A 26,269-nucleotide genomic window follows, 5' to 3' on the forward strand; every position below is an offset into this window, starting at 1 on the left:
TATGTTGAATAGAAAAGACCTAAGCCATATGTGGAGTAAATGTCACTCTGGTTGTTTTCCTCTGTGGTCCAATTGGTGAGCGGCATATGTGCGTGCCAGTGTGTGAATAGTTTAGCTTAGCATGTGTGTATGGAGAGTATAGGTTTTCTGAAATGTCCCTTTTCCCACTCCTCCCTAATCCTTTATGTAGTCTCTTCACATGATTAACTCCTTGCTGCTCTTTTCTCCTCCTCAAATCATCACCCTGCATCCTTATTTACCTCACTTTTTATGTTGCAGCACTATTAGCCTCCAACCTTGTTCCATTTTGCCAAAAAGAAAGACCTTTTTATGTCTGGCTTTTGCTGCATCTGTTCAAATATTCTCATTGTTGCCCCCCCACCCCACCCGATTTCTGCTGAAAACCTCTTAAACGAGCAACAAGTGGTTACCGTAATCCGTTTGTCTGGATCCATTTATAGTATGGCTACTCGCAATGGGAATCAAATCCTTAAATGGTGCAATGTCGGTGCTCGGATGCTCCAGTTCATTCACAGCACAGAAACACCCCCACTCGTTTTCCACAAGCTTCAGAGGGGGTGGGGGTGGGACAAGGGTGGCTGAACGAGACAGAGGATGAGCCCAGAAAAGGCAATGGGAAACTTATACTCCAGTATCTGTCAGAGTGTTGTGACATGTTGATTTTGCAGATGCACTGGCAGGGACCTCCTTTTGTTTAACTGATTGGAGAATGTTATGATGTGCTGCTGGAAGTTAACAATTCACCACAGCTAAATGTCATGATTTTATTTGTAACGCTCTGCAGATGCACGTGATTATTGGCATTGGTTTTTAGTTGCATAAAAGGTAATAATCTGTTTTGACTGAGCAGACAAACCCCACCATTTTTGTCCTGTTTTGCCCATACAGCCACAATGATTAACTCATGTCGGCCTAAGATAAATCAAAACAACTAAAGCTAAATGTTTACTGTATATCTTCATGTAGTAGCCATTGTTTTTTCCAAAAATTATTTTGATGGCCTGGAGTTTGAAAGAAACCGGCAGTTTTTGGATGCCTTGCAGACAGAATTGGTGGCTGCTCAACGGGGTTCATTTGGCAGTAAAATGCGGCAAAGTTTACCATATGTACAGCCACAATATGCTAACAACACTGAATGATCAGTACAGCTTTACACGGAAATATTTTAGCAGTACATGGTATGACCGTAATCATGAAAAACGGGTACGGTAGAAGTCGTCTGAACTGTCATGTCAATGAAACCTCCAACACTGACCAGTCCGAATTTAGCACATAAGCACTCATCCTGCTAAAAAATAATTAAATGGAATAATCTCTAAATGCACGCAAATTCTTATACTTTATGACACGAGATTAGAAAAGATACAAAAAAGTACATTACTGCTGTTATTCAAAAACTTTTTGTACAACTCACTGTTTAAAAGAGATCAGACACTATTAATGGAGACTGGTGTCTATTTGTCACAGCATCTCTTCAAACCTGGCATTTTTTGGAAACTGGTGTTAAGAAGAGACAGGCAATGTCTATTCTATAACATTAAATATTATTCCATATTTTAAAATTCTGCTTTATATTTAAGTTTATTTTCTTTCCAGTTCTTGTGTTGGTTGCTATTGTTTTTGTACAGTACTTTACAGTACTAAAGTACTGTATTGTTATTTATTACTGGGCACAGACATTGATAGACAAACAGATTCAACCTTTAAAACACTTCTGATGGCTCTGATGTACCAACCTATAATGTTGTTTTTTATTTACAAGTTTTAATACAGGTTTACTTCCAGATGATCATTTAAAGGGAGTTAGTAGGTTTCTTCAATGTACTGGTTTGTGTGATTTATTTCTTACCAGAAATTTGTAATAATTCCTTTCTGAACTGCCCCGGCCTTATCTCACTCTTGCTTCTTAACACCTTTATCAGTCTGTAGCGGCTAAATCTGCAACAATAATTCAGCAGCTGAGGTTACAAGCTTCAACAATGTGGCAAAGATGAACAAACCCAGCCAGGCCGTGGTAACTGGCAGTGTCCTTTCATGGGCGCTCTTTATCTGCAGGTGGTATATGCAGGCTCTGTTGACACTGAACAGTGTAAATCAACTTGTTTGCCATGTGGGCAGAGCAGGTCGATGTGCAGCGTTCTTTGAAGAACTTTGAAAGTTCCTGTAGAGGCTGAAAAAACTGCTGATGCAGAGTCTGACTAAGGCAGCTTTGCTCATGTTGCTGGTTGGCTGGCACATGCACAGCACAGAGCTTTATGATGTTTCACCCTCATTGTTGTTTGACTATTTTCTGCCTCCTCCTTTTTTTTTCAAGTGTTTGTGGGTTTTTATTATTTTAGCAACATCCTGTTTGTGCTTTTTTTTTTTTACTGCTGTGGGACACTTATTGTTTGGTTAAAGAAAGGCTCTTTTATTATAAGTGTGTCAGGGCAGAAAGAATTGACTGAAGCATGCAGAGGGAAAATTAAAGTTGGGGACTAGGGAGAATGCACAGCATGATGGGAAATGAGTCAGAAGTGAACGGAAAGGCATCATTATTTTAGGTTTGCAAAAGTGTGATGGAAAATGGTTAGAGCTATCCTTCTGATGTTCCTACTGAGCTGCCTAGCATGAACAGTCCGAGGGATGTTGATTTACTGTGCAGTTGACTCTGCTTGCCTTTCATAGATGTCCAGTGTCCCTCATTGATTATCAGTGATATCCAATATGCAGCTCTCATGAGTAATACATGTGTCGGGGATCTGTTACTGTCTCTTGTCATCCCATTTGGCCACTCAGCAGCTTTGCATGTGTACAAAGAAAAAGGAAAATGCCTTCAAAATCATCGTATTTGGCTGAAGGTCTGCAATTTTTCAGAAGAACTGCCGTTAACAAACAAAACAAAAAAAGGTCTACTTCTGTTTTAGTCCACAATGTCTGGTAATTATCTGGACTTTTTTTAAAACCTACTTGCCATTTAATCACTAAAAGGTCCAGACTTTTTGAAAAATCTTGGGAACTTTCCCTTTTTAGGATAGGGCTATCAGAGTTACAGAGCTTCAATTCTTCCTTTGATGGCCTTGGTGTTCTATTTATTCAGCCCTCTCATAATTGGTTTTTCCTTTGTTTGACAGAGAAGGGCTTCAGCAATAAGCCAGTAGTTATTTCTAAATGATGAAAGGCTTCCATTGAGATATAATCAGGCAGAAGGGTGTGTAACACTTTTTAACCATCTGAAACAAAAATAAATACCATATTTTCCGCACTACAGAGTGCTCCCGATTGTAAGGCGTGCCATCAATGAATGGTCTCCTTTTGAACCCATGTCATTTATAATGTGCACTAAACTATAAGGCGCCTTTATGGAAACAAGAATCAGAGATAAGTCTGTCAGTCAGTGAGACTTTACTGTGTTCACAGTTCCAAAACTTGGTTGTAACATGCTACATGTAGCCACGTTAGAATATTTACAATACTTGTAACTCCCAATCTTGTTTGCAACATCTAAAAAAAAATAAAAATTAAATGCCAAATTAAACAGGCTGAACTCAATATAATAAAAAGACTACTGATTTGTTGTCTTTTATAACAGTAGACCAGATTTCTTTCTGCTTTCCATCTGCAGCCTCCAGCAGCTCTTCTGCGGTCAAATAGAGGTAAAGCCATCAATGGATCTCCTCCTCTCCTCATTCTCTCTTTTCTTGTCAGACTCTGGAAAGCCTATCTATATCCCTTTCTCTGTCTCTGACTTTCTTTCAAACAGCATTTTTGTGTCATTACCTCATTCATTATGGCTTCCAGATGTCCCTCCATCTTGCTCAGGAATTGGGGTATTGTTAGAGTGCGGTATAGCGCTGTAGCATTTGGACTCGTACTGTTTTTTTGGCTCCTCGGCTGACGGTCTTGGCATGCCATCCATCTATTGATGGCACGATACATTTCCAGCCTTATGTAGTTTCATTTTCATTTTTTCTCCTCTCCCAATACATCTTTTCTCCATTGTGTAATCTTGAACTGACGGAAGTTCACATCTCAATGAACCATTCTTAACTTTGTGTTGTAGAATCAGTTGTCCTTCCTGTTAAACCTCAACAACCATAGATGTTCAATTAATGTTTTAATCAAAACATTTTAAGACAAAAATTCAATGTGTGAATTATTCTATAAGAGCTATTTCATGTACTTGATAAATGAGATCTGAAACCCTCTAAAGACTTGACAAAACAATATGTGTGCGAAAGTCCTTCAGTCATTGTGTTTTCGTCTTTTTGCCCACTTGGGTCTCTTTGTGTTTTTTAATCCCCTCCTTCTTTTTGGTTTTCATCCCTTCAATCCCCGGATCTGTTATTACATGCACAACAAAGTTATAAATATAAAGATTGATGCCTTGTTGCTGTAATGCACTCTGTGCTTTCGCATATTTCCCAGGACCACACCCAAGCTTCTCTGAGGCCTGTTTGTGTGTGTAAATGAATGCACTTGCCCGCGGTTACTAAATTTCACAAAAAATTGCCCTAACTTGTAGCACTGACTCAGATCGGCCAGATAAGCACTTGGTATTCTGGGTTGAACCAGTCCGGCTATGTGGATTAGGTGGCGTCTCGCGCGTTATTCCAGTTTCACTGCAACCTTATGTTTTTCCACTTCAACAGGGCACACATGCAGCTGTATCTTTGGCTTCCTGTGTGTGTGGACAGTATGTACTCATCGCTGTCATCTCCACAAAGCATGCATTTAATCAGACTGACATGACATTCCCCCCCCCCCCCCCCCCGTTATTGGCTTACTCAACCTGCACATTGCAAAACTTTAAGAACAAAGGCCGACACTCATGCTGAGTCTTGGGTAGTCCGCTTTCCCAATGATGCTACCACACCTTATCATAGCAACAGTTGCTATGTTTAGGTCAACCTTTATCTTTTTCTTGCAAAGACAGAGGTATGACCATACTTGACGACATTTTTTCTTCTTCTCTGTTGTAAAACAGGATAAGGCATGTCGTTGGGACGAAGTGCAGGTATGCTGATCCCAAAGTAAACATGGGTTGGTAGTAATTGCAAACATTTGTCGTGTTTAACTTCAAGGATTTTATATGTTCATTAAGAACACAGATTCATCTGCTTACTAGAAGAAACAGTTTATTGATTACAGTTTTTACAAAAGCAAAAATTACTTGTTGAAGTGTTGACCAAACAAGAGGTTTTTTTTTTTTTTTTGAAGGGCTTGGCTAGGGTTTGTCTAGCAAACCTCGCACACGACATAGTCGTTATTTAAGTGTCAGGTGTACAGAGCTTGACCTTGCTGTGTGCATGTAACTGTGTTTGTGCTTATACTTTGTTGTGGATTGGGCCCGTGGGCTCCTGGCTCCCAGATGAAAGCCGTTTCTTATGTGGTTGGTTTAGTGGGGCTTCTGAGTCAGCGTGCAGCCACTAATCACTGTTTTCTCCCGCTCAACTTGCTTGACTGCCCCCCCCTCTATGACCTACCACTCTGTTAGCTCCCACTGGCATAATTATGAATTAAACAATAAGGGAATTGTAGGTTATTTCGGACTCCAGCCATATACTTTTTTTTAAGCAGCTAGCTACTAATCCTGCCTTGTCGGATCAGTTTGGAGGAGGCTGGGCAGAAGACTATTACTTCTAAAGAGAAGGCTTTCAGTCAGCACTGACCTTTTCTGGACGGCATTCTAAATAAACTCTGTCAGAGAGGAAGCACATTTGAGACTTTAACTTTAAGTTTAATTTGAAATATGTGCGGCCAACAACAAAATCCAGCCTTGGATGCACCTGAAATACCTGCCGGCCCTGCAACAATGGGCCATCTTTTCTCCCGCACCTGAGCCTGACGGACAAGATCAAGGAGCTTGCGCAATGCCCATGCGCTCCTTGGCTGTTGTGACATAACAAAGGCTCATTAACTCAAACTGAGCGTCTTTGAGACAGTTTGATTGACAGAGATTGAAAAGGAAAAAGACTCAGAAATGATTTCTCATTACATTTGTTTTCTTTCATAAGAAAAATGCCACACCTACATGTCAAAAACTCAAAAACCATGATTTTCATTGGAGGACTTTAGGAAATGTATTGTCACTCATAACTTTATAAAAGGGTCATTGGCATTGCGTTGTTTTCATTTATGTGGCCAACTTTGTGTTTAACCTTTTATTTGGGAGTGGTATTTTGTTTAATAAATCCTTCCAGATCAGTGTGCTATGTATTTATTTATTTTTTTGAGTATGTTGTATTTTTTGCGGTCAGGTTCCATAGTTGAGGGGGAATAAAAAACACAAGAATGCTGGAAGGAATTATTTTGTGTTTGTGTCATGGCAATCATTCCTACAGACCTGAGATGCTGTCCAGCCTCAAAAGTCCCAGATATAACACAGAGCTTGTGTGTCTGGTCTAGTCGCTGTGAAAGTATGTCCTTTGGAAACTGAACATGACAGAGCATTTCTTTCGTTCCTGTCAGGTGTTTCTCAGCCTCACCCACTATGACTCTGCTTAGTTGTTTGTCTGTGTCGTAGCTTTGGGAAGCTGTGCCAAAACACGGCACACGCCGTTGGCCCAAAGGATCCTTTTGCCCCGTGGTCGTCACAGACCAAGCCCACTGTCTATGAGGGGAAAACTGAGTGGGAGAGATGTTTTAGCTATAAGTGACCTGTTTGTTATATTTCAGCAGGCATTTCCCTGCTTCACAGTGGGAGAATGTCCTCCTCTCAAACACTGATAGTTCTGTGTAATTGTTGCAGACAGACGGGTGTAAGGATTGCAGACAGGCCAGACTTGGACTTGAACTCTTGCTTTTTGACGGTCGTTCATTTTGCGAGAGCTAAAAAGGAGGTTTGTGTAGAACAGGGAGATTTTGTTCTTGCTCACTGAAAGAACTACTGTTTTTAGATGCCAACATTAGACATGAAATTAGATGTGTGCTATAACTGGATTATAATGGGACAAAAATTTAATTCACTTTTTTTGTGGTTTAAGAAAAATGTGATATCAACTTAACCAGTAAGATGACCTTGTTGAACTTACAGCCAATCCAGGTTGTTGAAGGCATGCTGGGATCATGTAAACCAGGAAGTGGCTGAATAGCTCAACTACAAATAAGGGAAATGCTGACTTTGTCAGCTGAGATTGAATCTGTCTGGCTTTGAGAGAAAATGTTGGCAACTCTTGCAGATCCCTCCCAAGTTCTTTTCCCATCAAGGAGCAGCAGGCGTAACTACGCTAAATGGTAGATGACTAATACTTATGTAGGGGTTTTATACCTTCTTCAAGACCCAAATTGCTTTAGTTATCCTTGTGCTATCCTAGGCACTTTAACGCTGGGAGTTGGGTCATCTAGACCCACTAGACAGTGCTCTGAACCTTTTTTCTTCAATGATTTGTGATCTTCATTGGTGTCCATGATTACATTAAATCTTTCCACCTTTATCCACCTTTTGTCATGGTAAGGAGAACACGTCAATGTAAGGGTGGGGTCATCTAAGATAGCACAAGGGTTATTCATTCATTGACACACATTCACACTAAAAGGTGGAAGACTTTCCACGCACCAGCACTAGACAGGCCACCGGAAGCAATGTGGGGTTCGATGTCCTGCTCAAGGACACTTGGATACATGGGCATGCAGATTGAGGAACCAAACTCGCGCTTCTAATTAAAAGTTGAGCGTCAGTTTATAAGATTATAAGAACAAGAAGTCCTTTTCTAGCCCCTCAGTGAGGAAATTGCATAACAATTGTTTGTTGATAATGTTTTACTGTGTTTTAATGGCTTACCATGGACTAAACACTACTAGAAGTCATATTGGGCTCACAGACAGATGCTTTTCTAATTATTGTAATTTTTTTTGTCGTCTTCTAGTCCATCCAAGAGGTATCGATGATTAAGCTAATAAATAGTAAGACTGTACTTGGAAAGCAAAACTTGGTCCAACTAATTCAACTAAATACAATCACTACATTCAGGTTCCTATTGATTTGAAAAAACAATTTGCTCCTCGTACCTTGTTTTACACCAAAACAATATTGATGTCTGGTGTAATTGATATCTGGGATGTTTAAATTTTAGGATGTGGCTGTTGGATTGTTTTTCAATAGTTACTGCATTTAGAAAAATATATCTGTATTTAAAGGCTATGCTAACTAACTTTTCTTGTGCTTCTTCTGCTAATGTTTTTGCCATCGATCTAGTGTTGGGTCTTTGAATGTTTTCAAAGCTTAGTGTTTTTATTTTATGAACTTGCCTAAAAACTAACATTTTCTTTCTCTCTGCAGCCAAACCATTCACCTCCAAAGTGAAGCAAATGCGCCTTCACAAAGAAGACTTTGAGATACTTAAGGTGATCGGACGAGGCGCCTTTGGAGAGGTAACTGTTGTTCTTGATCCAAACCGAAAACGATTCACAACTGTGCACTTGGTGTGCAATGGGGTTTCCAAATGCTGAAATCACCCTTAAGTGTATGTTTCAACTTCTTCTAACATTTTATAATATTTAGAATAAGTCTTAAGTATTTCTCTACTACTAACTAATCTACTAACCAACAACTAGATCTACTCAGTACTGCTCCACCTAGTTTTTGCCTTTTCATTTTGGTCAAAATATTGGATCCTTTTTATGGTGCCTGACTTTTTCTTTTGCGTTAATATTCTTCACTCTAAAGAAAATGCCCAAAAACAAAAAAGAGCACAATCTAAATAGTTTAAAAAAATGAAATAAAGTTCTACATACAGATAGTTTTCAGTCATTTCAATGCATTGAGCTATTGTTTACATCTACTGCTAGCAACCCAGCCTAGCTAACTCCAAGAGGTTCATTTGTGAGTTCAGCTTTGTTTATCTCAAGTAAGCAAAACAAAACAAAAAATAAGAAGAAAAATGTAAATATCACCCCATTTATCTTGCTCCATCACTCACTCCTCTCACATCAGTTGTTATATAAATATTTTAAGATGCTGCTGATTGCTGAGTGCTGCCAGCCTGTCCTCTACCCAAACGGAAAGATTCTTTGACCAGTGACATTTTACAAGGCTAGGAACTAAAGCCAGGTTGTATGGTAACAACATACAACCAAGATAACTACTGTCAAGGAAATGAAAATGAATCTCATTGAATCCCTAGACCAAACCAATGTATCTGTGTTACATATGTTGTCCGTATGTCAAGGCCATACTCATAAAGCTTTTGGTTTTTCCTGTTTACAGACCAAGCAGGTGTTCAAACGCCTAATCGTTCAGGATTTTGTATGCAGGACATCAGTATAGATTTTGACCACAATGGCAACTTTGCTGACCTTAATTCAGCTCGTCCTTGAAAATGAAAATATCTTAAGAACCAAGTATGGTTGATGGAAAAGCACTCCATCTGCTGCCAACTAGTGAGCTTGTGCACATTCTATCTCCTCCTGGTTTCCCTGCCTGCAGGCATCCACAGCAAACAGGTTTCTGTTGTTCCTGTCTTCTTTGTCTCGTCAGCCGCCCATTGGCTCTGCTATTTGCTGGACAGAACTCTGCTTCATGCCGGACAATCAGATTCGGTCTATAACGGATCTTCTTGGATCAGTATGCCTAGTTTGTAGAAGTCAATAATGTTGTTGGATTTGATGGTGAATTACTTTCTTCCACATTCCATCTGCAGTGCGTATAATGGGTCTGCCTCATGAGCATGACTCTACTTGCTTCACAAACAGAACTTTAGATATTTTCACTGCCACACAACCCATACGTTTTATTAAGAGTACCAGAGAACCTATTTTGGATGGATTTCAATGTTTTTGTTTCTTCAGTTTTCTCTTATATGAACACGTGCCTGAACGGGAGTTCAAAGGGTCACGTCACTGGGTTTCAGGTGATGATGTCAAACCTGGGGAATGCTGAAGGGACAGGTTATGTCCTCAGTCTTACATAACGTCAGTCAAAAACAACAACATAAAAGTGTGCAAAAATCAAGTCGTGAAATCAGTACAGGCGGGTGTTGATGGAAATGCTGCTTGGTACAAAGTGATGGATGGTTTGATGGCTGTAAGTGGGCGCACCTGCCAGCATGTAGTAACAGCACCAAATACTGACACGATGAGTTGCACTCCTGCAAGGAGTGTTTCATAAACCCATGTGAAGTCATGTGACCGTTGGCATTCCAGGTTTGTTTTTACTGTCGTCGGACGGCCCGTGAATGCTGCTACCTTGTCGGAATTTTCCAGTGCCGTTGCTTTAGCCAGCTGCACCTGCATACATTTGGCTTAACGGCAAGACGAAGGTGATCTATGGGTTATATTGTTCTGCCATGGAAATCCATTTGCAGCAGAAACAATAACACTTCTTGGTGCAATGCCTCACAACCCTTAAAAATAGTAAATCTTCTTTTACAGAGTTGGGATAACTATTTCCATTGAATTTAGAGATGCACTGTAAGAACCTCACAGTGCTTTCAGCAAGTCTGCTGTAGATCACAGCATGTTTCTTAGCACTGCCACCTGAAGACAGCAGAAGGTGCTGCAAACTGTTTCTTTTCAGGACAAGAAAAAAAAAACCTAACCTCAGGACTACTTGTTACTCATTTGAAGCTAAATGTGCACTTGGCACTTAACTCCTTAAACAAATACGTGGACACTTTTGGACACTGCTCCTGTTTATGACATATTTTTGACCCTCAGCTTATCCAGTTTCTTTGCAAAGCCAAGAATGGCCTGCTGTGCATCTGACTGTTCCAATAAACGGAAGTTGCGATGTAAAAAATCCACACTCTGTTCTGTTTGGGTCCTGAAAGTAGACACCAGATCAGAGAGGGCTAAGGAGGAGGTGAAGACAAGAGCTGTAGAGGGAGGAAAGGAGAGATGGAGGAAAAGAACAGACCAGGCCAAGATCAGTGTATTCCTCCATTCTCATGTCTTCAGCCTTTTTTTCTTCCTTTCCTCTGCTAAGGGATCATGGGGGGAAATCCAAACACTGCAGGAATGTTATCATTGTATTGCATTAGCAGCAGCACCCCCCCTCTGGCTTAATTTAATCGAGTGCAGACCCCTCTGTTTCATAACAGTTTCATTGCTCCTCTGGACTGGACTTTTTCTGTCCATATGCACATATGTAAATGCATGTGGTATTGTTATTTGGTCTATTATTATTGTGTTTGTGATCGGATGAAGTGACACGGAGGGTGATGAGTTCATGGAAGCACGTGCTGCCACTGTCTGCACACAGCAGTGTGTGTCGCAGCCGCTTATGCAGCTCCTTTTTTGGCTAAATGCAAAGCTGGAGCTGAGGGGGTCTGTCAGTCTTGTTTAACAATTACTAGTTTTGGTGGCAGAATGAAGCCTCATCTTAAGTTTTGGTGGCAAAAATGAAGCCTCATCATAAGTTTTGGTCCTTACCTTAGGAACAACCAAAAAGCCAGTGCAGGGGGACCTCAGGGTCCATAAGGGCCCATACCTAAATAGAAATCCGTTGAGATAAGAAGGCCAAAAACCATTGCAACATTTATAAACCATTAGAAGATTCACAAATCAGTCCTGAAATGTACATTCAGCCAATGCAGCAACTTTAAAACCAGTAAAATGTGTTCTTGCCTCCTGATCCTCCACAGAACTTGTGTTGCCAAGTTTTGATTTGATAGATTTTTAAGTAAATAATACTGTATATTGCTTACCTTTGACTTCGTGTCATTTTTTTGTTCAAAATAATCAGTTAATATTTCATATTGACTTCAAAGCCATTCATTGTTTTATGCTCCTTTTATGCTTCCTATCTTTTCAGCCATTTTCAGTTTTTTGTTCTACTTCCTATCCTTTCTGCTTGCCTTTTTATGGCTGTTTAGGTTCTTATCTTTATTAGCATAATTTACTCCTGTCTGTTTGGATGTTTGTGTAACTAATAAAACATGAAGGTTGATGAACAAAGTTAGCAAACAACTTTACTTCTCAAGAACCGAATAAATCTTTTGTTCTGTTTGATTTTTTTTAATCTGTTGGCCAACGTGTCATTAAATCTGTTCTCTGTTGCAGGTTGCTGTGGTAAAAGTGAAAAACACAGATAAAGTTTTCGCCATGAAGATCCTCAACAAATGGGAGATGTTGAAGCGAGCAGAGGTTGGTGGGATTCTGCAGAAGTTAGGAATTTTCTTATCTTCTAAATGAAAGAGAATAGTAATTAAGTTGGATGAATAGTCAAAAACAGAGGGAAAAGTCCCCACTGCAGGAGAAACTGCAACCCTCATCCACGCTCTGTCACATCAGGACTTTGCTGACAGGTTGTAGAAGGTGTCAGAGTCAGAGCAGCACGAGCTGCAGATGGATGTTTTCTTCATTGACGTCTTCCTGATAGTCTGACATTCCTGTCAGTCCCTCGGGTCCTTGGTCTTCACGCCTCGGACGTCATGGGGCCAAACTGCCCCTTGTTGTTTGTGTGTTCAAATGCCTGGACATGGGAAATGCTGCAGGATGAGCGTTAACACAGCCCCTACTACTTCCTTATAGTCTTGTATTTTATTTTGTATAGAGATTTTGCTTCAATCTTTTTTCTTAAATATACATATGTACGGCTATAAAGGCTGTTATAAACTAATTATATTTCCAGTCAGGAACAAAAATGATCAGGAAAACACTTTCTTTTCTGGCAAAAGTGCATTATGTCATATCTCCTCCATGAAATAATTGAGCAGGCGTGATTTCAGAACTGCAAGGTTCATGTTTTCTGAAGTTGTTGTTTTTTGTGCGCCTTTTGGGATTGTCTAATGTCTTGTTCTCCTCCAGACTGCGTGTTTTCGGGAGGAGCGAGACGTGCTGGTAAACGGAGACTGCCAGTGGATCACCACCCTGCACTACGCCTTCCAGGATGACAATAATCTGGTAACACAGGAATCTTTCGTTCTGTAGCCTCTTATTGTCGCATCACCTCAACTATTTTATTTAAGGATTAGAATTCACACAAAATGCTGCTAATATTAGATAAGCAATTTTATTTTGCAAGTGTTAATGCAAACAAATGTGGGAGTTTTTCATTGTACAGCCGGTGCCGGTCCGTGGGACAAATGGTATCGGGCCAAGAGGAAAAAAAACATGACCTACATTTTCTCCGTTTTACTTATAATCTGATTCTAAAGGAAGTTTTATTTTGAAAAACTACTGCATTCTCTCCACCACATCTGACTCATTCTTGACGCATGTCAAGTAGCTCAATCATGTGTTAAAATACATCATTTAAGTTTTTAAAGTGGCTGCGCCAACCACTAAACTGAGACCCCAAGTTAGCAAAGTTAACAAAAACAAATGTATTTGGAAAGGTTTGTTTCAAAGAAAAGAGCCAGTGAGGAAATGGAAGAAGACAAAAACCAGGAGTCTAAAGTGGAGTGGAGTGGAGGCTAAAATAAATGTAAAACAAAAAACTTTAAAACTCAGATGCCACTTCAGCTTTGTACAGGCTGGTCCTTGAAAATATTGTCCGGCATAACACCAGTCTGTGCCCTGAAAAAGGTTGGGGACCGTTGGTGTGTTGGATGTATTTTGTAGGATGTAGTTTGCTCATTAAAGTTTAAATCAGTTTAAATTCTGCACTTTATTTGCTTTTGTAAATCTTCTCTCTGTTTTTTTCCCAGTATCTTGCTTTTGCAACAATGTAGCAGCTGCTGGTCCTTCTCTACAGCAGTTCTGTAAATACAAGGACAAATTTAAATACAGCTAGGTTTTGGCACTTTTAAGTTGCGTGTTGTTGTGCTATAATTTAATTTTGTGCCTTTGTTTTGGTATATTGTTGAGCTGTTGGTAGCATTGCCCCTAATCGTTCAGAGGTTCAGAGCGCCTGAACCTTTGAAGGATCTCTGCCAGAATCTGACCAGCACAGTCTCTTGTTGACTCAAAATCCAACATAATAATTGAACGGGAGAAAATGAAGCAACAGAGACACAGACACTGTGTGAAAAACCGTAGAGTTTGGAGTTGGGTGGAGGTTTGTAAGGGAAGCTCTGTCTGGCATGAATGGCGGCTGCTGGAGGCGGTCGCTTTCCCTTTAACCTGATATCTCGTCTCTGCGTGACCCCCAAGTTCAAATGCCTCGACTGTTTGTCATTCCATTACTAGCATTCACACAACAAGTGCTGGACACTCCCCAAGGCCTTAAGCCTCTGCGCGGTCATTTATTTTTAGAGAAATCCTGAAAAGTAAAACGTTTTTTGGAGCCGGTGTTGCCTCTGTGATCATGAGAGAAAAAAGTCAAAGAAATGATGGAGCAACAACAGCTGGTTTAACTTCTTTCTGTAAATTTGTTTAATGTTTTTATTTGATTAAGACCTTCCTGTGTTACTAAAGCACTCTGTAATTTCTCCACATTTAGTGAGGTTTTTGTGTTTCCTGTGTCTCCAGTACCTGGTTATGGACTACTACGTGGGCGGGGACCTGCTGACTCTCCTCAGCAAGTTTGAGGACCGTTTGCCTGAAGATATGGCCAAGTTCTACCTTGCTGAAATGGTGTTGGCCATTGATTCTGTCCACCAGCTACACTACGTCCACAGGTGAGGCCCTGCAAGACTGTGTGTGTGTGTGAGTGCGTCTGTGATGAAAACTCTTCAGGTGAAAAGTTCACAGAGACAAGACTCATGATTCTTCATTTTGAGAAAATGCACATTTCCTGTTCCTGCGAGATTTGATTTAATCCAGTTTAATGATGCTGCAGAAGCTTGATGAAAACTAAAGAGTTTGGAGTCTGTGTTAGGATGCTTTAGTGGTTGTATATTTAACTCTCAATACCAGATGGTTAAGTTTGTCAAAGATCAATCATTTGATAAGAAATATGATTAAATTAAACTAGAAATGGAATGAAAGTTAAATAAAACAGGATTTTATATATATATATATATATATATATATATATATATATATATATATATATATATATATATATATATATATATACATACATACACACACACACACACACACACACACACACACACACACACACACACACACACACATATATCTGCCTGGCTTTATAAATATAAAATGATTTTGAATTCTAAAGTCACAGTTTTCTTAATGTTGACATCAGAAATTTCTTCGGAAGGCTTTTACGTATGAGCAGTCTCCAGGGACTCATTTTGTCGCTCCCTAAAGATTCCTGAGCTGCTATCACTTGCTTCGTTTACACGCTCGATCTGGCGTTAAATCTGGCGTGCACAGTTTTGCAGTGATCTGGTTTGTATGTATGAAGGTAGGAATGTCTGATGTGACATGAGAGGGTGCGGTAGATGGTTGAATGGAAACCTGTAGTGCAGTCTAACACATGTTTGCATCAAATGTCCTCATAAGCAGCTCTTTGGAAGGTTCTGATAAATCTGCTTAAGTGTTGTTGTGCAGAAAATGTGTGCATTAAGTTCTGTGACCACATTTTGGCAAGAAATAAAACTAAAATTTGTTATGTCTTAATTTTACTGATATTAAGGGGAGAAAATAAGTTTAGTGTTTGCTAATCATCTGAAATGAAGAAAAAAAGGACAGGCAGTAAATGTGTGTTCAGTCGAGTCATACAGCTGCGTCTTACTGGTCATAAGCTGAAGTTCTTTCTCCGCACTCCTCAACCAAACTACCTAAGTGCACATCAGTCACAGACACAGCCTGGGAAACTGCTACTCTTGCTGACGTAGACGCTCAAAGAATTTTTCAGCCAACTGAAGATGCCCTTGGGAGCAGGATATGGGGCTCTTCCAGACAGGAAGTAGTCACATCGGCATTCTAGCGTAATTACAGCGTGGCTTTCGCCGGGGGGGCCGGTCCCAGCCAAAGCAACACCAGCATGATGAATAGAGAGGAAGAGAAGGGAGGGTCAGAAAGAGGCTAAAATAAAGCTGCCTGGTATTTAGGGTGTGTCTGCACTTTTCTCTGATCTGAAATGCTGAGAACTGAGATGTATATACATGTATACATGGATGTATGCAAAGAGCAAGGGGGGTGGGGGTAACAGCAAGGAGCCACTAATTGTATGGTGTTATGTGGGGTGGGGGGCAGAAAGTGGATGGAGAGAAAAAGGGACTTTGGCGTTTCTCATTTGGTCCCCATGTGGACACTTTGGGACAGTAATGAGGGGTTTGGGAGGTGTGTGGGTGGGGGTGTGGTGCTGTTACCTTCCCCCCATGTTTGCACCAACCCCTCACCCCTCCTTTGCACGCATGCACACTTGTCGGAGGCTCTTTTGCTTGCTTTGTAATGGGTGGAGCCAGCCTGGCAGGTCCCCTGAGGAGGGTGTGAGCCGTCTGCTTGTCCCGTTTAATGTGAAGTGTGTTTGTGAGTTTGTTTTCTGCGGCTTTGCCGTGCTTGTCATTCCTAAAAATACAAAAAGAGGCAATTTTAGGTTTACGAAGTCCTTTTATAAAACCTTTTTCTTCTCTTGAAAGTTGAAATCTGCTCACATGATGTGACTTTTCGACTATAAAAAGCAAATGTCGTAGCTGTGAACCAGGAAGTGTTTCCTCAGGAAGAAACTAAGAACAGCAGCTAGCAAAGAGCTCACTCAAAGAGTAAACCATCAGGTCCCATCCTCCTCTGTTTTTAAAGACCCATTCCAATGGAAACTGTGGTTTTGATGTTTTTTAAAGTCCCACTTCTATTTTTTTCTATTATAAAATCATTCCAAGGGGTCTTTTCTTTGTGATTATGCAGTTTTTAGCTAAAATAAAAAAAAAACTCTTGTTGTTTTAAAGACATTTTCTGCAGAGCTGCTGAAGCTACGTTTTTTTGGTTGTGGATGAGACTGTTTGCTGCATGGCTTCAGTATTATTCGCCATTTCTGTTGAATCAGTAATGTCAGGTTGGGGGTGTGAGGGCCTGTAAGCTAGCAGTAGAATGTGTAAATGGAGATCTCTCAACAATTAAAAAGGGGGGCGGAGTTGTTTCGTACCAACTGTCCCGCCCACAAATCGGAATAAAATTTCTAATGAACTACTGCCACTCTGCAGAAACTATGTTCTAGACTACCATGCAGGTTTTTTTTATTTAGGCTAAAACCCACATAATCATAATGAAAAGGCCAGTGGGAACACTTTTACAATAGATCAAAATATGAAGAGTGGAACTTTAACCATCAACCAAACTGTTTGCAGGGAAGATGTTGTAGCTGGGCTGCCGGGGTTCGTTAGATTGATTTTTAGCCAAAATGCTTACCACTGAAAATGAATTCTTTTAACCCTGTTGACACTGATGAAGTTGAAAAGAGACCAGATGAAAGAGCCGAGGAGCCCCGAGGTCAGCCTTCTGTCCCCTTCAGCTGAGTCCCATGGGAGACAGCATGTGTGAGTCAGATGTAGGAGGGCTGTGTGTGTGTGTGTATGTGTATGTGTGTGTGTGTGTTCATTTATTCAGTGGTCAGTGATCTGCTTGGCCTCCCAGAGGATCCCGACAAGTGTTTCAATAGGCAAAGCCAGCATGGCTTTGTACTGCCTTATCCCACATCTGTGCATCCATAGACTTGGTGTATTTTTTTGTGTGTGTGTCCTAAAGAGAAGGAAATGCTCACATTAATATAGTCTGCATACAGTTGACAAGCTGTACTGGGATTTGCAGCAGACAGTTGTGCGATTTGTGCGCTCATGTGTGCTCCATTGATTTCAGCCTTTTGTTTGGTTCTCTATTGATCAGACCCATGCGCTTCCTCAGAACCCACTAATCATCCGGAAATCATTACACATCCAAAGACCTTCACCTACATTAGCTATCTAGCCATCTTCAGTTAATGATGTGAGGAATAGCCAGAGTTTGTCTTTTTATTAAAGATCCCCTCAAAGGAAAACTTTGTTTTTGGTATTTTTAACATATTGAGGCATTTTTCTCATGATTTTTTTCTGAAAATGAAGGTCAAAACTGCATTTCTGAGTATTGCCTCATTCAAATCATGGTGACAAAAAATCCCATGTGAAAAAAAAAACTATTTGTTACGTAGAAAATATGCTGGACGGGCCACAAGCTCTCTGCTCCACTCTATTCTGATACATCCACTTATAGACGAGTCTTTTTTCCCCCGTCTGAGCTGGCAACGGGGTCAAAACTGCACAGCTGGATAGTTCCAATATTACTCACCATGTATGTTCCACCGGTAATGGTAGGTTGGGGGTGTGAAGGGGGCTGTAAGCTAGCTGGAGAGCATTTAAACAGAGAGCTATCTGTAATGGGAAGGGTAAGGGGGACAGGGTTGCTCAGTGCCAGCAGTCCTCCCCACTACTTGGAGGTGAATTTCTAATGAACTACCATGTCCTAGAAAACAACAGTTATTTTATTTTTTATTTTGTCTGAAAATGACAGTCATAATTACCTTAAAAGACCACTGGGATCGGAGTGGGATTTTAACATCCAGCCTCATCCGTTGCTGTTTTCGGTACTTTTGTCCAAATACCACCCTTTAATCTGACTTTACCTAGTGGTCTATAGTAAGAATTATTTAAATAATTTAGCAACAAACGGCTAATTCACTAGTATCAATCCCAGGTCACGAAAAGGATCCATCTCGTCTCCTTTTAGCGACACAAGTGAATCAAATCAATAAGATGTGAATTATATCCCTTTTTTCCCCAACTGAATCACTACAATTTAAACCAGGACTGACATAAATACATAGAATATATTGGTTTGAGTGTTTGGTTTTTAGGGTTGAGTTTTTTATTTTGTGTGAAGCCAGAGACTGCAGGTCATCCTCACTATTGTGCAGCTCTTCATCAGAGCCATGTGGACGCATGTTGCCTTTGCTGTCTCCACGGTTGCAGTTGTGTTTTGGGAGGCGGGACCCAGATGGCCCTCGCAGATGGAGGCCGTGGTCTTAAAAGAGATTACCCTCCTCTATTCTGGCTCCTTAAGACTGCCATAGCCCAATTAGCTCGCTAACTAGCCTAGCATTAGCATAGCATTATTGGCTTGATCAGGAGGTTGCCGCCCCCGTGATCAGGTTAGGTTAATCATCCAGAAGCGAAGCGTGCCGCTCAAGAGGACGGTGGGAACCGTGGATTGGTGCCCAGAAGAGGGAGAGGAAGAGCCGGAAGCAGGCAGGAGCTTTGCAGAGCTCTAAGTGGTTTATCAGCAGCCGAATCCCCAAGCTCCTCACATGAAGCGAGACGCCGGGTCAACCCATGCTGTTTGCTCTTTGGCACTGCAGAAATCTGGAACGGATTAAGGCCCTCGAGGAGCCGCGGCAGCACCTGCACGCATCCGTGCACACAGACACCCCTCCCCCCGCGTGGGAGGCCACCATTACCGCTGTCATTCATAATTTGTTGCGTCTACACTTCCAGTCATCCAGACTTAGACAGATCCTGGGTATGATTGGTGTTGAGATGATCTTTATAAACACCAACGTAATGCTTTTATCACATCTGTGCTGCAAAGGGGAAAGTTGACCCTGGAAGGGTCATGAGGGCGCTCAGGCTTTTTTTTAGTTTTCAAAGGTTAAGCAGAAGTTGACAGACCTTCAGGTTTAGACTGAAGCTTGTTGTCTAATGAAACAAAGCTGCATTTTCTTCCCAAAATGCTCTTCTTCTTTTGTTGACATTTAAATTTTCACACACTTTGAAGCTGTTTTCATGGATTTAAAAGACTAACCTCTTTGACTTAAAAAATGCTAATACACTTTTCATTCATAAGTTTTTGGTAGACAAAAGCATCCATATATAGTTCATTCATCCATTGTCATTTTAAACCACTTATTTTATCGTAGGTGATGAGCATTTGCAATCAGCACAGATGTACTTTTCAACTATTTCATTTTTTTTCAATCAGATTGATGAATTATTTAAACGATTTAGGCTAACAAACAAAAATAGGATTTACATTGACCATTTAAGTCCCCTCCCCACAAAAAACCCTTATATTATCAGAAAGAGGATTTGTAAATCCACAGTGAAATGTTTTACATCACAAAGATCGATTATTTTCAAAGGTTTTTCTGGTGTTTTTGTCCAAAATAAAATTAAAAGGAAACTATATAGCTAGAGAATGATGGACTTTTCTGAACAAGTTAAAAAAAAACTGGAGTTTGTTCAACTGTGATGTGGAGTGTAAATGTCCAGCAGACAATAAAAGCACCATATAAGTGCAGTCTTTTATCATTTAGGACGGTCCTTAAAAGCACTTCCTGTCAGTCGCTCTCCCATGGAAAGCTGGGGTTGCTCCAGGCTTTGCTGGAACGATCGATCCATTTTAAAAACCTTTTTTATCCTAACAGTTTTGTATAAACGAGACTGAAAAAAAAGAAATATACATTTTTGGGATCTCCATTTAAAAAAATCTACATGTTTAAATACCATAAATGGTAACCTTACTATCATCCATAATTTATAGGCTATTGAAGCCCCTGAAGAGGTGAGATGGGTACACCCCGCCCCCATTTCCAGCCTCATAAAGAAGGACATTAGCCCGACTTGAAGATGACAGTGAGCTTCACATGTGGCTTTGAACAGACCTCTGGCTGGGACGGAAACATGAAAGACTTTCAAAGCCCCGTGTGTGTGTTACTGCTCTTTAAAGACGGAGAGGGGAAACGTCTCCACGCCGCCATGTGCAGTTTATTATTTATTATTCCTCGCATGTTAGTGGAATAAAACAGGAACAAAAACCACAAATGAAGGGGAGGGGGCTAAAACATTTACTGTGGTTTTATCAGCTGGAAAATACGCTGTTATCTCGTGGATGAATGTTTGCTGGGAGAGACACTGGACTTTATTGTAGAGTCGATGTAACGGGTGCTATAACTTTTATTACAAGCTACGTCTGAGGTTTGTCTGAAGCCTGTCCATAAATGGCTGATTCATTCAAACTACATATACAGTCTTTGAAAAATGTGGTATTTCTAACAATATGCCCCCCCAGAACTATTTTACACACAAAATATAGACTGCTTGGAAGGAGTTTAGTGGGATTTTGTGTTCGTTTTTTTTTTTTTTTTGCAGGAAGGAGACATGCTAATTGGAAAAAAAATATTGGTGTTTGTTTGAAGACCCACTTTGATCATCGTTGGATCCATTTTCAATGCGGCACCAGTGGTCTCTGAGTTATGATTATACAGGTTTTAGGTTTTCTAGAACATAGTTTCTGCAGAGCAGCAGTAGTTTGTTAAAAATACACCTTTGAATTGTGGGCGGGACCAATATCCCCTTTTCCCCCGAGAGCTCTCTAGGTCTACGCTCTCTCCCTGTAGCTTACAGCCCCTCACACCCTCTAGCCAACATTACCGCTTCAGTTCATGTCTTTTTTGTATTTTTATTCATTGGGTTATCTTTCTGATCTGATCCAATGTGCAGTTTTGGATTCCAGCGATAAAGCAACACATATCAAACTTTTTTTTGTCAGCAGCTGCATAAATCAAAATCATTAACAATAATGTTTTTATTGTCCCCCCCAAAATATCTGAGAAACAGATGTTCTAGTGATTTGTGGAACTTTTTTTGTTCTTTATAACTCGGCCTACACTAGTTTCTTCTTACATTTGGAATTTGATGTATAGACAAATGGATTTAGATATTTTTTTTTGTAAAAGAACAATAAAACACATTCAAACTTAGTTCTAGTCTATCTCTGATGTTTTTGAGTTTTTTTTACTCCCTTTTTTCTCCGTCTCATCTGTTTTTTCATTTTCTTTTCCAACCTTCATTTCTTTTCCTTTTATGGATCATGCTTTTGTTTCAAATGGTGATGGTAATCTTCATCACATCAACATGTTTTCCTTTTTCATTACAAGTCCTGAAGTCTAAAATGAGTTGGGGTTAAATAAAAGACCTTGCATTTATTATAAAGCTTAAGACTTTTTCTAGTCTTTTTCTCTCTGTTGCCTTTCTTAGTTTTACTCTTCTGCTGTTTTTAAGCACATTGCCTACCTGGTAACTGAGGCATGTCTGTATCAATAAGATCACATGCTGACGAGGTTCAGCCCCCAAAGGAAATTCAGCGGAATGGTCAGATGAGGACAGATGCTATTTTTAGTCAGGATGAAGGAACACTGCAAACTCTGAGGTTCGGTCAAGTTTTTCACAATAAAATTCCATCTTTAAGCCTTCCTAGCTGTCGAAGACACACATCTCCTCGAGGTTTGGGCTTCCAGGAAACACCCAAAGCTCCGTGTTTGACGGCAGCACCTGTCAGTGACCACCTGCTCAACATCCCGGGAGACTTTCCACACCTCACTGCCCTCAGGACAAATTCCTGACGTCCTGTGGGAGCTGACAGGAAGCACATGGAGCTCTGAATAATCTAAACCTCACTCAGAGATGCTTGTGGGATTAGGGGAATATTTTATTTGGGGGTTGAGCGTAACAGAGGTCAATTAGAAAAGGCTTTTATGTAACAGTCCATGACTGTGCAAAAATGCAGTTACCAAAGTACTGCCATAGTATATATTTATTCAATTTGAAAGGTTTTGGAAAATTATTACGTTAATTATAGTAAGTTAATGGGTAATTTAATGTTTTGTATTTTTTTTAAGTTGAAAAGTTTTATTCCCACCCACTTTTCCATGAGTCTATGTTTTTCTAATGTTTTTTATAATTATAGAGGGATAAAAAAGCGAAGAAAATACCACTAACATAGAAGGCATAATGATAAACGCCCAATTTGGCTTCCATAGTTGTGATATTGGATGTTTGTTTGTTTTTAAGAGGAAAGGTTTCTATGGGATCATATTTACTTTGAAGAGAACTTTTCCATCCTAAGTAATGATAATAATCTTGATTTGAAACATGATATTCAAAGTTTTGAAATCTTCTCCATCTTTGAAATTAAAATCAATGCTCTCAAAGCCCACAAAACTTCTCGTTTTTGGGGGATTTCTCAAACAAAAATCTTCCTGTCGGTAAAAAGCTGAAGAGTTTGTCCCTGCAGCCCTAGGCCGCCGGCGGCGACGGCGGCGGTAACGCAGAACACATGCAGGGCCAGAAGCCCCCAGCGGCCTCCGTCAGTTCATCTGTAGAGGAATGTGTTCGTTGGGAGCATCCCCCTCCTTCCTCCTAACCTTCAGGAATCCCATAGGAAAAAGGAATGAAGGGAGTACGTCTCCTTCAGGACACGGGGGGGAGATATTTGTGTGCCTCCTCAGAATTCACATTTGTGTATGGAAACAATAAAATGTAGGGCTAATTCCCACGAGGGGGGTGCCACTCTTTTCCCTCTTTGTTCTTTTTTTGTGATCAATTTAAAACTGACAATTATGAATTGAGCCCAAGATGTATCTAAAACATGAAGCTTTCTGAGTTTCTCCTCTTTCTGCCTCCTCTCCTGTGCCTCCTTCAGGGACATCAAGCCGGACAACATTCTGCTGGATAAGAAGGGTCACATCCGCCTGGCAGACTTCGGCTCCTGCCTTAAACTCATGGAGGACGGAACTGTAAGTTTTTACCACTCTGCTGCCACTGCTGCTCGCTCGAGTCCAAAGCAAACATACCAGAGTTTTACGAACCCTTTTGTTCACCCCCCCCACGCACACACACACAGCTGTCCCCTGAGGGGTGTGCGGTTCTGCTGCTCGCCTTGCAGATTGTGATTCCGATAGTTTTGCGGTATGAAATGAAAATGACAGGAATTCAAACAAAGACCGGTTTCAGGTGTTAAGGATTCAATGGTTTTTGCAAACAGGAAACTGGGCTTTTTGGGTTTTCTCCCCCTAATGACGCACTTTAGCCTCAACATTCCAAATCTACATTTCTCCTTCTCCCTTCTCAACAATTGATTGATATATATGTGGGGCTGTAATAATGATCTGTCTGCTCCCGAAAATTTAAATGCAAATATTTGTGACATCAGAGATCGCTGGTCCACTATTTTCATAAAAATAGTAGTGGTATAAAAAACACTTCAGGCGATTTCATTATTGCGCTAAAATTTAGAAAAAATTTAAGATATTAAGTATGTAAACTAAACAAACTGAATGCACTATTGCCATCAGAAGTAAATAAATTTTCAAAATAAAATGTTAGTGAAGGTTTCATTTTCAAAGTAAAACATGAAGTTTTGTTGTGGAAAAGAAAAGTGAGAAAAGTTTTGAAAAATTTCATATTTCTAAAATATAGTTGACAATTTGAATTTATAATAAATAAATAAAAGAAATACAAATTGTGACGTAATCTTGTGATCAGTTATGAGTGTCATAGGACTGTCTGCCAGCATGGTGGAGAAGCCGTACTGGAACACGTCTACAAAATGTTCATCTAAAACAGAGGAGCCTAATACATGATCTACCCACACTTCCTCTGTATTCAACCCGGGTGATCACGAAGGAAGTGTGGGTAGATTCCAGGCCATCAAAAATAAACCATGCTCACCCTGATGTCGTCATGTGATTAACATGCAGAATGGCCAATACATACATCACTGTACTTGCGTGTTCAGCTATGCTTCGCTAGCAGATATTTAGTTTTTCTTCGCCCTAAACTTCAGAAAGGTGCAAGCGTTCAGCGTCGTGGATGTAGCTGCTAATGTGCCTCATTTTTTCTCAAGTTCAGTTACTCAAAAAGAACCTTGAACAGAACGCACATGGAACATGTGACACGACAACCACAAACACACCGGTCCAATTCAACAATCTGTTAAAAGGAAAAACAACAGAAATACTTTTAATCATGTTGTAATCCCAAATATTTATCTACATTTATCGATTTAATTCAGAAATATTGTCTGATTCACTTGAGAATCTACTATTCATAACAAGAGTATTAAAGTAAATAAATATGGAAAATTATTATTTTACTATGATTTTATTCAATAAACAATAAAATGTATTGTGTACATGTAGAGAGTTATTTTTCGTCATTTCAAAAGTACGTTGCATGCCAAACAAGTGTGGTCACCCCTGGTTTAAAGTAACAAATACTGTTTCTCTCTGATCAAATTTGTGTTTTTATCTTGTGTTTTATGTATTCAAATCTGTTCTGTGAATCGTTGATTTGTGAATCAGATCTAAGTATCGATCCATAGGCCTAATAGGTATTGTCGTTTGATGAAACCTAAAAAAACTCACCATAACTGGTTTAGCAGAAGTCACAGAGCTGTTCTTCTCTCAGAATTGTGTCCTCTGGGCTGTTTTTGTGGATATTTTGTCCTGATTTGCTGCTTTGCTCTGTCAGGTCCAGTCCTCGGTGGCAGTGGGAACTCCAGACTACATTTCCCCAGAGATCCTTCAGGCCATGGAGGATGGAAAAGGAAAGTACGGCCCCGAGTGCGACTGGTGGTCTCTGGGTGTGTGCATGTATGAAATGCTGTACGGCGAGACTCCTTTCTATGCAGAGTCCCTGGTGGAAACCTATGGGAAGATCATGAACCACAAGGTGAGCCTTTGGAGCTTGAGAATAACGTTTTACAAGACGCCCACTCACACGTCTGCTTTAATAACACCCCACAGGAGCGATTCCAGTTCCCGCAGCAGCTAACCGATGTGTCAGAGGAAGCCAAAGATCTGATTCGCCGGCTCATCTGCAGTCGGGAGCACAGGCTGGGCCAGAACGGCATTGAGGACTTCAAGCAGCACCCTTTCTTCTCTGGTAGAACTCTGATAGTCTTCTCGTTTTCAACCGTGCTGACCAAAATAATCAGAAGCTAAGCGGTTAGCAGCAACTGTTTACACAGATAGTCTGACCTTATTTTTAGAAGATCACGTACTTAACTGAGAACAGTCATGCAAACAGGCTCCTTCTATCATCTGGATAAGCTGTTTTTAGGATAAGATGGGTGGAATGTACCAGTTCGGTTCTGTAGGACTATTTAACTTCCTTTAGCAATCTGGATCTGAACTAAAAAAAAAACCTACTATTAAAAAACACGGATTTGTAATAATCTTCTGTTTTAACTTGAATACAGATTCTTCACAAATATCATCCAATCAAGAAAAATCAAGAACAAGCTTACATTTGCCAAAAATTACATTTTTGGCAAATGTAATTTTCCGATAATTCTGTTATACTTAAAAAGCGTTCTGCTTACAGGCATTGATTGGGACAACATCCGTACTTGTGAAGCCCCCTACATCCCAGAAGTCAGCAGTCCCACAGATACCTCCAACTTTGACGTTGATGACGACTGTCTAAAAAACTCTGTAAGTTTTGTTTTCAGACCTAAAATGTATTACAACTGTAAAATTACTTAATTTATCAAATAATTGACAGAATATTCTTTTTTTTAACTAAAATGATGAAATCAACAACAAAAAATGTGCATTATCATTTTTATGAGATAAAGATGGTATCAATTATGATACATTGGGTGATTTTTGCCCACAACAATGTTAATTTAATTTAATTTACACAAATATGGACAAGAGTGTACC

At 40.2% G+C, this 26,269-nt stretch overlaps 1 protein-coding gene across 10 annotated transcripts in view; it reads left to right on the forward strand.

Annotated features, from left to right (window-relative positions):
- cdc42bpab (CDC42 binding protein kinase alpha (DMPK-like) b) overlaps positions 1–26,269 on the forward strand; it is a 64,422-nt gene that overhangs the window by 23,381 nt on the left and 14,772 nt on the right. For all 10 annotated transcript variants that reach the window (XM_078942707.1, XM_078942710.1, XM_023953169.2 and 7 more), the window contains 8 exons: positions 8,282–8,373; positions 12,001–12,084; positions 12,748–12,843; positions 14,353–14,501; positions 23,245–23,338; positions 25,074–25,274; positions 25,349–25,487; positions 25,929–26,038. In XM_078942707.1, the coding sequence (XP_078798833.1) occupies positions 8,282–8,373; positions 12,001–12,084; positions 12,748–12,843; positions 14,353–14,501; positions 23,245–23,338; positions 25,074–25,274; positions 25,349–25,487; positions 25,929–26,038 (965 nt within the window). The remainder of the gene's footprint in view (positions 1–8,281; positions 8,374–12,000; positions 12,085–12,747; positions 12,844–14,352; positions 14,502–23,244; positions 23,339–25,073; positions 25,275–25,348; positions 25,488–25,928; positions 26,039–26,269) is intronic.

This window comes from Oryzias latipes, chromosome 24 (genome assembly GCF_053564925.1).
Source record: "Oryzias latipes strain Hd-rR chromosome 24, Olatipes_Hd-rR_3.1".
Taxonomy (NCBI): domain Eukaryota; kingdom Metazoa; phylum Chordata; class Actinopteri; order Beloniformes; family Adrianichthyidae; genus Oryzias; species Oryzias latipes.